Raw genomic sequence first — 11,510 nt, 5'->3', positions numbered from 1 at the left:
TAGAGCGATACGTGTTTGTGTATACTTTTTCTCCACTGACTTGGGGGACTTTGATTTATTTTGGCATTACTGTTCGGCAAAAGTCTCATTTTATCACTAGGTTTACAGAGGAAGACCGTTAGATTGAAAGCGTAACTGAGACGGATCAACAGACTATGGTAAAGACAAACCATAAAATCCACACATGTTAAAGTAATCCATTACAACAGCACAAATAAACCAAGTTCAAAAACTTTATTGACCTATGACCTGATTAGAATGCTTCGGATGATAACCAGCTTTGTACAGAATGTTGTACAGGCTTATTTTTTTCCACATAGAAAACTTTACAGTGCTGTACCATTATACATTTCTTCAGTTCACCCAAACCAGGAATGCTTCAGATCCACACGTCACCATCATCAAATGCTTGAAGCGCAGCTAACATTTCATATGTTCTATACATACAACCCACCCCCAAAACCAAAAAAAACAGAAGATTTAAATATATTAAATTTTTTCTTAATTTGTACACATACAGTGAAACCTACTTCAAACAGGGATACATACCAGTGAAATCAGATGCAGTTCACACACTTCAGCTCTTTGTTGTTTTTCCGAAGTTCCAGTTTTCAAGAGAATCCCAGATGCGGACTTAAGGACATTTTCTCTTACTTAAAAAAGTGTCAGTATATATAAAATGGAATAATTTAACTGATCAGTTTATATCGTAGCAATCAATTAGAAATATCATTGGACAATCGGGGAGAAATGGCATAGTTAAATAAATTATCACAAAAGTAAAAATCTCCAGTGCATTTTGATAAAGAAAACAAGTGCAGCAAAAATTCTGAGAAACCAAAACAAAAAATTACAGAAATAAAATCTAGTGTTATGAGATTATTTTACAAAGCTGCATTTCTGTACAACTAGTTTCATCCAAGGAGCTATCAATGCTAATGTTACCCATTAGCGATGCAAAACAAAAATTAGGATCGTCAAGTAACAAACGTTACTTGTTGGAACTAATCATTGATAATTTGCTTGATGTTTGAAACCTTTTTCATTCAGGATAACTTTTTTTAAGATAATGTCAAGACATAGCAAGAAACACCTCTGTTTTAATATGCCAGCCTTCTGAAGTGTTTCATAAATCATGTAATTTGAATAGTTGTCATTATATTCATCGGTATGATCCTTTAGATGATATATGCTACTGTACAAAGCGTGACCATTAGTTCAGCCAAGGGGATGTGTCTCCCCGACCCAGATTCTGTGATATTCTCGAGGCAAAGACTCCAGGGAAATTCCGATACGTTCTAGAAGGTTTGCTGGAGAACTGCTGAGTGATGAAGAGGGGGTGCAGGCAGTGGATGAAGTCCAATCTGGTAGGGGCTCCTTAGCGCCCTCCAGTGGTTGGGGGAAAGAAACGACAAGAACCGTTTGGACGGGTAGATCGAAGCGGGTTGTGGTTTGGTTTATAATAGGTTTTCTGTGTAGGAGTTCTGGGGGTGGGGGCTCCTCTGATGTCTGTAGAAGGTTCTAGACCTCTTGGGTGGCGTCCTCAGTTGTTCCCTGCGCAGCTTTAGGCAGCTGGGCAATTTGGAACACCATTCCAATTCTCAAGAAGAACTTCCGCAGCACGGCCCGAATCTCCGGAATCAGGTCAAACTGCATGATTTCACACAGCAGGGGGTAGTACCGACTGGCATGGGCTTTGAACTGTGGAAAACACACACACACACACACACACACACATCACACACATCACACACATCACACACATACACACGTCACACACCCCATAACGAAAATCAGCATTCATTTAAATTCAAAATTTAGACATTATTCTTGTGCAGGTATAATTAAATCTGTCATGTCACGTTTGTCGACCTCTCACAACGTCGGTGAGAAAAATATTCTTGCTGCTATGCGTGAGCCCGGTACTTCATTAGCAGTCTAATTGAGCTTGATAAGAGCTTGATTGGAAAGAGCAGTTGATTACTCAGTGATGATATTTGTGTACGGTGGCACTTCTGAGCCGCCAAGGAGGGAAGCAGGAACGCCCCCGCAGAGACACAAAAATGATCTTGTGTCCTCAGAGAGGCTTCCTCTCTCCTCCCTGCAACTCAGCATCAGTGCCCTGAAAACATCTCGTGATCCCAACAGAGATCTCTCATAGACCGCATTGGTTAACACCCTAAAAATAACACCCTATCCTTCTCTTGGTGTATCAGTGCTGCTGATGGAGAAACCTCAGGGATGCAGGTGAGGGGATACCGGGGGCTTGGACGCTCTACTGACTTTCACTTTTGTTTTAAAGCCAGACACTTTCGGTGTGGGCTCTTATTTTAAATCCATGTTTTAAAGCTAGATTAAGTATGTTCGGTGGGCTCTGACTTGGGCTCAGACTGGGCTCACTGGTGCTTTAAAGTTGGCTTAAGTGCGTTGTTGTGTGAACTCTCACCCTATCGTCGCTGATCTTTAGGACCCTGGTGAGGAAGAGGAGCAGCAGGTTGGTCCAGGCCTCCCGGTGGCTCTCCGAGGTCAGGGTGAGGAAGTAGGCCACAGCGTCACTGCACACACTGAGCAGGGAGACAGAGGGGAGCAGAGAGGAGCAGAGAGGAGGAGAGAGGAGCATAGAGGAGGAGAGAGTTAGGGTGGTACAGACCAGCGCCTCCAGCACATGTCAAGGTTAACGATGGTCTACGCTCAAGTCATGAATGTATAAAAATGTGAATAAATGTGTCGATATAGTAGATGGTAAATATCATTTAGCTAATGTTCCAAACTAGTGCATTGTAGCATATTCCTGTATGCTTCGTACATTAATGTTAGTATATCAGATGATTCTGTTTCATTAAGTATGGGAAATACTTTGAAGTACTGTTACATGGGGTTTAAACTTTCATATGTATATTTCTTTAAATTTAGACAACGAAACACCATTACATTGCCATTGCGAGCATATTAGATGACACACAGCCCTGCACCGAGAGGCAGCACCTTTAAGTGTTGAGTCTGCCCACTGTTATGGTTGCCCCTGCTGTTATTCCAGCTGCCTTCGGCCCGAGGGCGCTCTGCCCGTTACATAAGCACCATCTGCCCCGTCTCCAACAGCCCCTGTGACTTAATCACTTTCCCAAATCTCCTCTCATCCTCCCAGCCCAGACCAGCCCACCTCCATGCCAGTCTGAGAACTAGCCAACCAGTCAACCATGCCAGTCTGAGAACTACCCTCTTAAATGTATACGCAAGCGTGCGCACGCGCGCGCACACACGCACACGCACACACACACCTGCCTACCAGCTGGAAAATGCCTTGCAGTCTACCCTCTATAGATTATGCAGTCTGGCCTTCACAGACAGACACCACTGTCACGGAGTCAGCTCTCTCTTTCAGTTATTCTATCCCTGTCACACACACACACACACAGACACACACACACACACACACACACACATTTTCTCTCTGGCTCTCGTTTTCTTCCACTCTCCTCTCTTTCCTCTATCCCTCTTCTTCTGTCTCTCTTTCCCTCCCTCCCACCATCTATTTCTTTCTCTCTCCCTCCCTCTCCTTCCCACCCATGTCTCTGCACCCACTCTGTTCTGTGCCTGAGAGCGCTCTGCTTATCTGTGTCTTTTACAGTAAACGGAGGGCTGGAGTCAGAGGCTTTATTAAAGAGCAGCTGAGGACAGACTCCCTGCCAGAGCAGAGCGCTGCGGTCCTCAACCCTGGCCTCCACACGCAGAGAGCAAACCAGCATGGCGTCTGACTCTGGAGATATCGACTGATAACGTAGGAGGTAGAGAATCTGCTTCAGCCCTCTAGTGACATGCAAAGGTTTCACCCGTGTGTGTGTGGTTGTCTATTTGTGTCTAAGAGAGAGTGTGTGTGTGTGTGTGTAGATGTATGTCTCTGCATGTGTGTCCGTGTATATGTCTGAGTGAGAGAGGGATTTTGTGTATATTTGTGTGTGTGTGTGTGTGTGTGTGTGTGTGTGTGTGTGTGTGTGTGTGTGTGTGTGTGTGTGTGTGTGTGTGTGTGTGTGTGTGTGTGTATGTGTGTGTGTGTGTGTACGTGCGTGTGTGTTCCTACACACAGCCGAGGTCTCTGTGCCATCCCATTCATCCGATTGATGCACACTCCCGGCGAGAAAAATAAACAAACGTGCCCCTTGCCTCTTGTTAGAGAAATTAAAACGTGTTTATGCAGTAGGTCTGTTAGCACAGGATCCTATAGCCTAGCACCACCCCTGGTCCCCCCCCCCCCCCCCCCCCCACACACACAAAGGTTGACATTGGGGTAACATTTCACCTTGTGTTTGCATTTCAAGACTGTGACCACATTAAACTAAATGATTGGTCATTAGCATTATAATGGGCAGCGTGTTCCTTTGAGGCCCACAGAGGTCCATAACTAAAAACTGCACTGGTGCATGTTGTCCATCCAAACACTGTAAAACTCTAGGCAGCTAAGCAATCATTGAAGTCAAAGCAGCTCATTAGAGAACTGAGATGGAGGAGAGGTGGGAAGCAGCCTTGAATACCTGAGAGACTTTCAGCCGAGGAGCATTAAAGCACATTAAGCTGATTGAAAAACAGAGGGTTGAAAAGATACTCTCTTGTATTAACTCGGCCACAAGCTGCGATACCAGCGGCAATGGAGGCTCGACTCTGCGCACATCAGGGCTGGTTCCAATAGTCAGCTTTTAGCCTCTGAAGTCTCACCCAGGGGGAGAACCACGGATGCGTTTCAAACTGGGATGGCGGAGAGCGCCGTTAGAGAAGCAGTCTGTAGCAGTGCAGGCAGACGTGTGGGCCATGCTATACTACGATTAGCAGTGTTGAGTGGACAGCCATGAGCAGCCCGTTATAAGTCCTTTCAACATGAGCAGGAACCAGCATCTACCAGAGAGTGGCAAGGGAATCACTTCCTGTCCACACTGGGGACCTAATCAAGCAGCAATATGTGAGCTAACAGGCCGGCAACGTTTTACTTGAGCGTGTTCTGGACACACACACACACACACACACACACACACACACACACACACACACACACACACACACACACACACACACACACACACACACACACACACACACACACACACACACACACACACACACACACACACACACACACACACACACACACACACACACACACACACACACACACACACACACACACACACACAGGAGCGTTGACTTACTTGAGCAGGCGTTGCTGCACCTCCTCCCAGGCGTCCCGGCGTGAGGGGTCGGTATACATGCGGAAGAGGATACGCAGGCCACATGCCAGGCTGCTGGTCTCCTGCTTCAGCAGGTTGGGCTTGGACTTCCCCTTGAAACCTGCAGTACACACACACACACACACACACACTGCATTACACTGACCAACACACACTAATGCTCGAGTCCACTGTCCTCATCATAACACTATGGCACCATAACTCATAAACATAACATAGAATGTCTGTCCTGCCGTTCTTATCAAAGTGGTTTAAACTATAAGTTTTTTTTTTATTATTTCCTGTGGTAAAGACCATTGATGTCTGGCCAGTCTGGGGGTTCATCTAAGGACATGTGGTGACTGCCTCACATGTGCTCACACAATCCCACTGTCTCATTCTGGTCACAGTAGAGAATCTCTCTGTTCAACAAGGGCAGTTGCCTGTGTCCCCCTTCAACAAATGTTGGCCTTTAAAAAGTGATCTGGGGACCCTGTCAGTGCTTGTGTGGGCGCCACGGCAACAGTCAGTCCCACAGTGACATCCTGCCCACCGCAGAGAAAGATTCTCCTCAACTGATGCGAAGCTTTTTAGCCTTTATGTCCCTTTTGTTGTTCATGGATAAAAGGGTGTTATGCAAGCGTCTGTCAGTTCCTAGTTTGAGTAGGATTACACAACTCCCCTTACTATCTATCTCTCTCTCTCTCTCTCTATGTATATGTATATATATATATATATATATATACATTGTATAGGTTTATATATATATATTATTACTAATGTACACTCCACATCTTAATGTTATCTTAATGGGTGCAACCCCATTTACACATATTTTCTCATAATTATATTTCTTCAACAGACACACAATTTGCACTTCCAAATTTACATGAAGTAAACATTGTTCTGCTTAATTAATTTAACAAACAACAAGCCAGGTTATATTCATCAAGCGTTGCACTACCCAACAAAGGTCTGTAAGCTCATAGTAGAAGCTGTCCTGTTTTCTAGGGATCATTACTGTGACTACAGGAGCGTGGCTACTTTGCCGTGAATAAGAGCTGTGAAGTGCCGGTTTGTGTGCTGGTTTTAGCAGCACGGAGCTGTGCCTTGTCTGTGTTAGAGCCTAGCCACCCACCGGCCTTCCAGAGAGCGGTCCTCTGCTCGTTGTTGGAGTTGAAGGCCTTGGCGAAGCGGTGCGACTCCAGCAGGCAGTCCAGCAGCTTGAAGAGCTGCTCTGAGGTCAGGTAGCTATACATGCCCTGGTCCTGCGTTTCCACGGGGACGTCCGCATCCAGCGCGTCCCTCTACAGGTGGACACACAGACACACACACACACACACACACACACACAGACACACACACACAGACACACACACACAGACACACACACACACACACACACACACACACACACACACACACACACACACACACACTTAGAACGTTATTCACTTATTCACTGACACCTCCATCAAACTCATCAATCCAATCCATTTGTATACCAATGCCTCCTTAAGGATTAAGCACGGAATCTCAGTCTTGTTGTAGCAGAGGAGCTACAGCAACACTTAGAGAAGCAGCTTCAGAACCACTGCAGAGTCCGACACAAACATTACTAAGAGTGAGAAACTGACAGAGATGCCAACAAGCAGGCGTGTCGCCATCGATAAGTCTCCAGGGGGAGGGTTCTCTGATGGAGTACAGCACTGGCGCGCTCAGACCTGGGCTGGCTGTTCTAGGGACCCCTGAGGTGCCAATAACAAGGCTTTCACAGGAGAGCCGAGAGCCAGGAGGTCAGAGCTCTCTGAAGGAAGGCAGCACTGTCGCTCTCAGACAGACACTTGCAGTTCTCAAGCAGCGCTTCTGCTCCTACTGTGTGTGCGCCATAGGAGGGAACATCTGCCAGCCGCATCATTGCAATTTGTCACGATTGAAATCACTCGGTCTTCTGAGGATGCAAATGTGGCCCAGAAATAGATCGGCCCTGGAGGCCATTTAAAACGAGGCGCAGACACCAGAACACTGGATCCCCTGACATAGTTTGCGAAGCACGATACTAACAGCTTGAAGGTCAGACATTCCCAGGGAGAATGTACAAAAGAACAAGATGATGTATTTACTGTACAGCGGATCAGTGCGGGATGTGGAGCTGGCACCTGCTATTTTACCGCGTACGCTTAGTATAAATGTACATTACATATGCGGAGTATAGATGTACATTACACAAAGGCACGATTGAATGGGAGAACTATAGCTGTAGCTTTCAATTGACTGGGTATGACTGTTGTCGATTAAATTAATTAAAATCAATGAATGAATACATTTAAATTATGAAATTAAGAAGATAATATGATGTAAAGGTGACACATTAAATGCTGCAGAAAGATACTGGTGGAGGAGTCACCTGAGCAGCTGCGAGGTTCTCTGCGTCCTCCTTCTTACTGGTGGCGGGGAAGAAGACGATGTTGTCGATGGTCTGAATGAGCTCCAGCTGGACCACACATTTGATAAGTAGAGCAGCGAATAACCTTTGCTCCTGGACTTCTGCACATCATATACACACACACACACACACACACACACACACACACACACACGAGAGAGAGAGACACAGATACAGACAGACAGACAAAGTCAGAGGATGACCACAAGGGTTGGAAACTTTCATCAAGTAGTTCATGTAAATGTGTCCAATTTGTACCAAACTTTGCTTGCTCAAGAGCAGTTAACGTTTTCTCCAAGGGCAAACTCATGGCTTTACAACAGATCTGATTTCGTTAACGAACATTTGCAACAGTCAACAAATACTACAGATGCAGACCCTGAATAGAGAACTTACTGGTAGGGGTCCTCGCTCTGGGACCGTCCTCATTCATGCCTGAGACCGTGCTGAACTGACTCTGTCTTCTGTTGTCCATAGGGACCTTCTCCACACTGTTAATGGACTGCTGGTCTTCTGTGCGTGATTGGATGTCTATTGACTTCTGGGAAATAGAGTCCTGAATGGAGTATTGAATTGAGTATTAAACAGACATTACTACTGTAGGCTAATGTCATATCTTCAGTGAAATGACTATTCAGCAACTGCAGAGTGTCAAGTCTACATCATTGCTTAAAGGATTGTGTAACGGTGATGCACTCATGATATGATATCTTATCCAATTAAGGCTTAGCTTAGTATGCCTAGAATGTTCCTTATTCCGGGGTTGATTAGAAAAAGAAGGAATCGAGTCCATTCAGTTGATGGGGTAAACCAGTCTTGTCTGTTACTTGTATTACGCCATCCACAGACTGCCCCAGGACCCCTATTATCTCTACAGAGCTCCCTCTACTACAGCCAATACATCATTTTTAGTAAATGACTTAGGACGGTGATTTTCTGTCTCTTACTGAGACGTGGATGGCAGAAGACATTTCGGTGTTATGAATACGTGCCGAAGAAGGAGGAGCTGTTTTATTTAAGATGCATTGCAATGCAAAGAGATTACACTTCGGTCATTATGTTTCTTTTGAAATTGCTTCTTTTGAAACACACACACACACACACACACACACACACACACACACTCTCTCTCTCTCTCTCAGGCCACTTTAACAGCGTCAGCATCAGCCTTGTCCTTCAGCTCGGCTGGCAGCACAGCGCACAAAATGTTCTGTGAGCACTACTGATAGCAGCGGCAGGGTACAAAGCAATGATAGCATTGCGTCATGTGTTCAGGGTCCCTGCTACAGTAAAGATGGTACTGACTGTCGCTGCCAAATGTGAGTCCGCTGCCTGATGTGAGTCTGCATGCGCAAACACAAACGGTTCACGCATAATGTGGGTTTATTTACTGGTATATTTAATTGTGTTGTAAACGGTGACCAGCTAAGGCTCACCGTCAACATATGGGGCTGGTTTTAACGCATAATACCGTTACATTTAATGTTATATTTAATTGTGTTGTAAACGGTTAACAGCAAAAGGCTCAACGTCAACATATGGGGCTATGTTGTATTACTGTTACTAGTAATGAATGCACTGCTTAACTAATAATTAAATAAACTTGAAGCGTAACATCATAAACCTTGGTGGATTTCAAACGTAAACAAATGCGCTTGTCACCGTTTACAACACAATTAAATATACTAGTGAATAAACCCACATTATGCGTGAACCGTTTGTGTTTGCGCATGCGGACTCACATCAGGCAGGGACTCACATTTGGCAGCGACACTGACAGCTGTTATGAGAACAAGCTGGGACCCAGTATGCCTAGAATGTTCCTTATTCCGGTGTTAATTAGAAATAAAAGGAATCGAGTGCATTCAGTTGATGGGGTAAACCAGTCTTGTCTGTTACCTGTATCACGCCAACCGCAGACTGCCCCAGGACCCCTATTATCTCTACAGAGCTCCCTCTACTACAGCCAATACATCATTTTTACTTAATGACATCATAGTGTGTCTTAGGACGGTGGTTTTCTGTCTCTTACTGAGACGTGGATAGCAGAAGTGTCAGGACTTTGGGCGGCGATTGCCGTAATTTGGCAAATTGACGGCATCTAGTGGCCAAAAGGACATTTTACTTTATGTTTGTGTTCACATGTGCCTTTGTTTCTCGTTATGTGCCCTCACCTGTTCCCAATTGTGTGCCCTCACCTGTTTCCCATTGTGTGCCCTCCTCTAACTATGTGCCCTCACCTTTAAATACCTGGTTAGTTTCCCTGCTCTGTCTCTGGTCGTTGTATTGTCTTTGTTCCCCATGGTTGAGAGAAGTGCTCTCAAGCGCCATAGTTTTGTAGTGCTCTCAAGCACATTGTTTTGTAGTGCTCTCAAGCACATTGTTTTGTAGTGCTCTCAAGCACATTAGTAGTATTTAGTTTATGGCCTTTTGCCCTGTTCTTGATTTTCTGTGTTTTTGTAGTTTCTTCTTTCGAGGAATCTTGTGTTTTTTGAAAATAAAAGGAAACTAAACTCCAAACGACATCCTGCAACTGGGTCCTGTCTGTAGCCCACTGGGTTAAGCGCTGGTTCCCCAAATCCAGCAACTCAGGTCTCATCCCTGAGCAGCCCCTGACAGAACGACCAGAGCAACATGGACCCAGCAGGTAGTGCCCAACAGGAATACATGAGGTTGGCGCAGGCGATGGAAGCGCTGCGTCAGCACGAGCAGGTCTTGGTGCAGCGGCAGAAGGATCTCGACCGCCATCAGGAAGATTTAGCTCGCCACCAGCAACAACTGGACCATCGGAAACAACAACTGGACCAACCACCTTCAGTTCGGTTCCCACCCTACGATGGCAATCCAGGTGGCTGCAGAGGTTTTCTCCTCAAGTTCAATCTGGAGTGCAGCTGCCGGCCCATCACCCTCTCCTCCGACCGGTCTCGAATTGCCTATATGATAATCCTGCTCTCAGGCAAGGCTTTGGCATTGGCAACCGCAATGTGGCAGAAGCAAGGCCCGGAGTGCTCCAGCCTCAGGGCTTTTCAGGCGGTGATGTTGTGGGTCTACGACCGTGTTTCAATGGACAGCTTTGAGGCCGCCATTGCTGCTGCTCTGGAGAGAGATGCTGCCCGTAACCCTGCTCTCCGGATGATGGCTGCTGCCGTTCCTGATGCCGCCAGCCCCGGCGAAGAAGGCAGCCCCGATGCCGCCAGCCCCGGCGAAGAAGGCAACCCCGGCGAAGAATGCAGCCCCGATGCTGCCAGCCCCGGCGAAGAATGCAGCCCCGATGCTGCCAGCCCCGGCGAAGAATGCAGCCCCGATGCCGCCAGCCCCGGCGAAAAAGGCAGCCCCGATGCTGCCAGCCCCGGCGAAGAAGGCAGCCCCGGCGAAGAATGCAGCCCCGATGCCGCCAGCCCCGGCGAAGAATGCAGCCCCGATGCCGCTAGCCCCAGCGAAAAAGGCAGCCCCGATGCTGCCAGCCCCGGCGAAGAAGGCAGCCCCGATGCTGCCAGCCCCGGCGAAGAATGCAGCCCCGATGCCGCCAGCCCCGGCGAAGAAGGCAGCCCCGGCGAAGAATGCAGCCCCGATGCCGCCAGCCCCGGCGAAGAATGCAGCCCCGACGCCGCTAGCCCCGGCGAAAAAGGCAGCCCCGATGCTGCCAGCCCCGGCGAAGAAGGCAGCCCCGATGCTGCCAGCCCCGGCGAAGAATGCAGCCCCGATGCCGCCAGCCCCGGCGAAAAAGGCAGCCCCAATGCTGCCAGCCCCGGCGAAGAAGGCAGCCCCGGCGAAGAATGCAGCCCCGATGCCGCCAGCCCCGGCGAAGAAGGCAGCCCCGATGCCGCCAGCCCCGGCGAAGAAGGCAG

The 11,510-nt window shown here is 47.3% G+C and overlaps 1 protein-coding gene across 3 annotated transcripts in view; it reads right to left on the bottom strand.

Moving 5' to 3' along the window:
* Positions 1-267: 267 nt before the first annotated feature.
* arfgef1 (ADP-ribosylation factor guanine nucleotide-exchange factor 1 (brefeldin A-inhibited)) overlaps positions 268-11,510 on the bottom strand; it is a 65,574-nt gene continuing 54,331 nt past the window's right edge. For all 3 annotated transcript variants that reach the window (XM_080855603.1, XM_080855604.1, XM_080855605.1), the window contains 6 exons: positions 8,059-8,218; positions 7,624-7,763; positions 6,355-6,523; positions 5,199-5,337; positions 2,447-2,564; positions 268-1,701 (listed from right to left, as the gene is read on the bottom strand). In XM_080855603.1, coding sequence (XP_080711729.1) covers positions 1,522-1,701; positions 2,447-2,564; positions 5,199-5,337; positions 6,355-6,523; positions 7,624-7,763; positions 8,059-8,218 — 906 coding nt within the window. In that variant the 3' untranslated portion in view covers positions 268-1,521. The remainder of the gene's footprint in view (positions 1,702-2,446; positions 2,565-5,198; positions 5,338-6,354; positions 6,524-7,623; positions 7,764-8,058; positions 8,219-11,510) is intronic.

The sequence above is a fragment of the Sprattus sprattus genome (assembly GCF_963457725.1).
Source record: "Sprattus sprattus genome assembly, chromosome: 17".
In the NCBI taxonomy this organism is placed as follows: Eukaryota; Metazoa; Chordata; class Actinopteri; order Clupeiformes; family Clupeidae; genus Sprattus; species Sprattus sprattus.
Note: the sequence above shows the minus strand (reverse complement) of the source record. Positions and strands in the feature narration are given on the sequence as shown.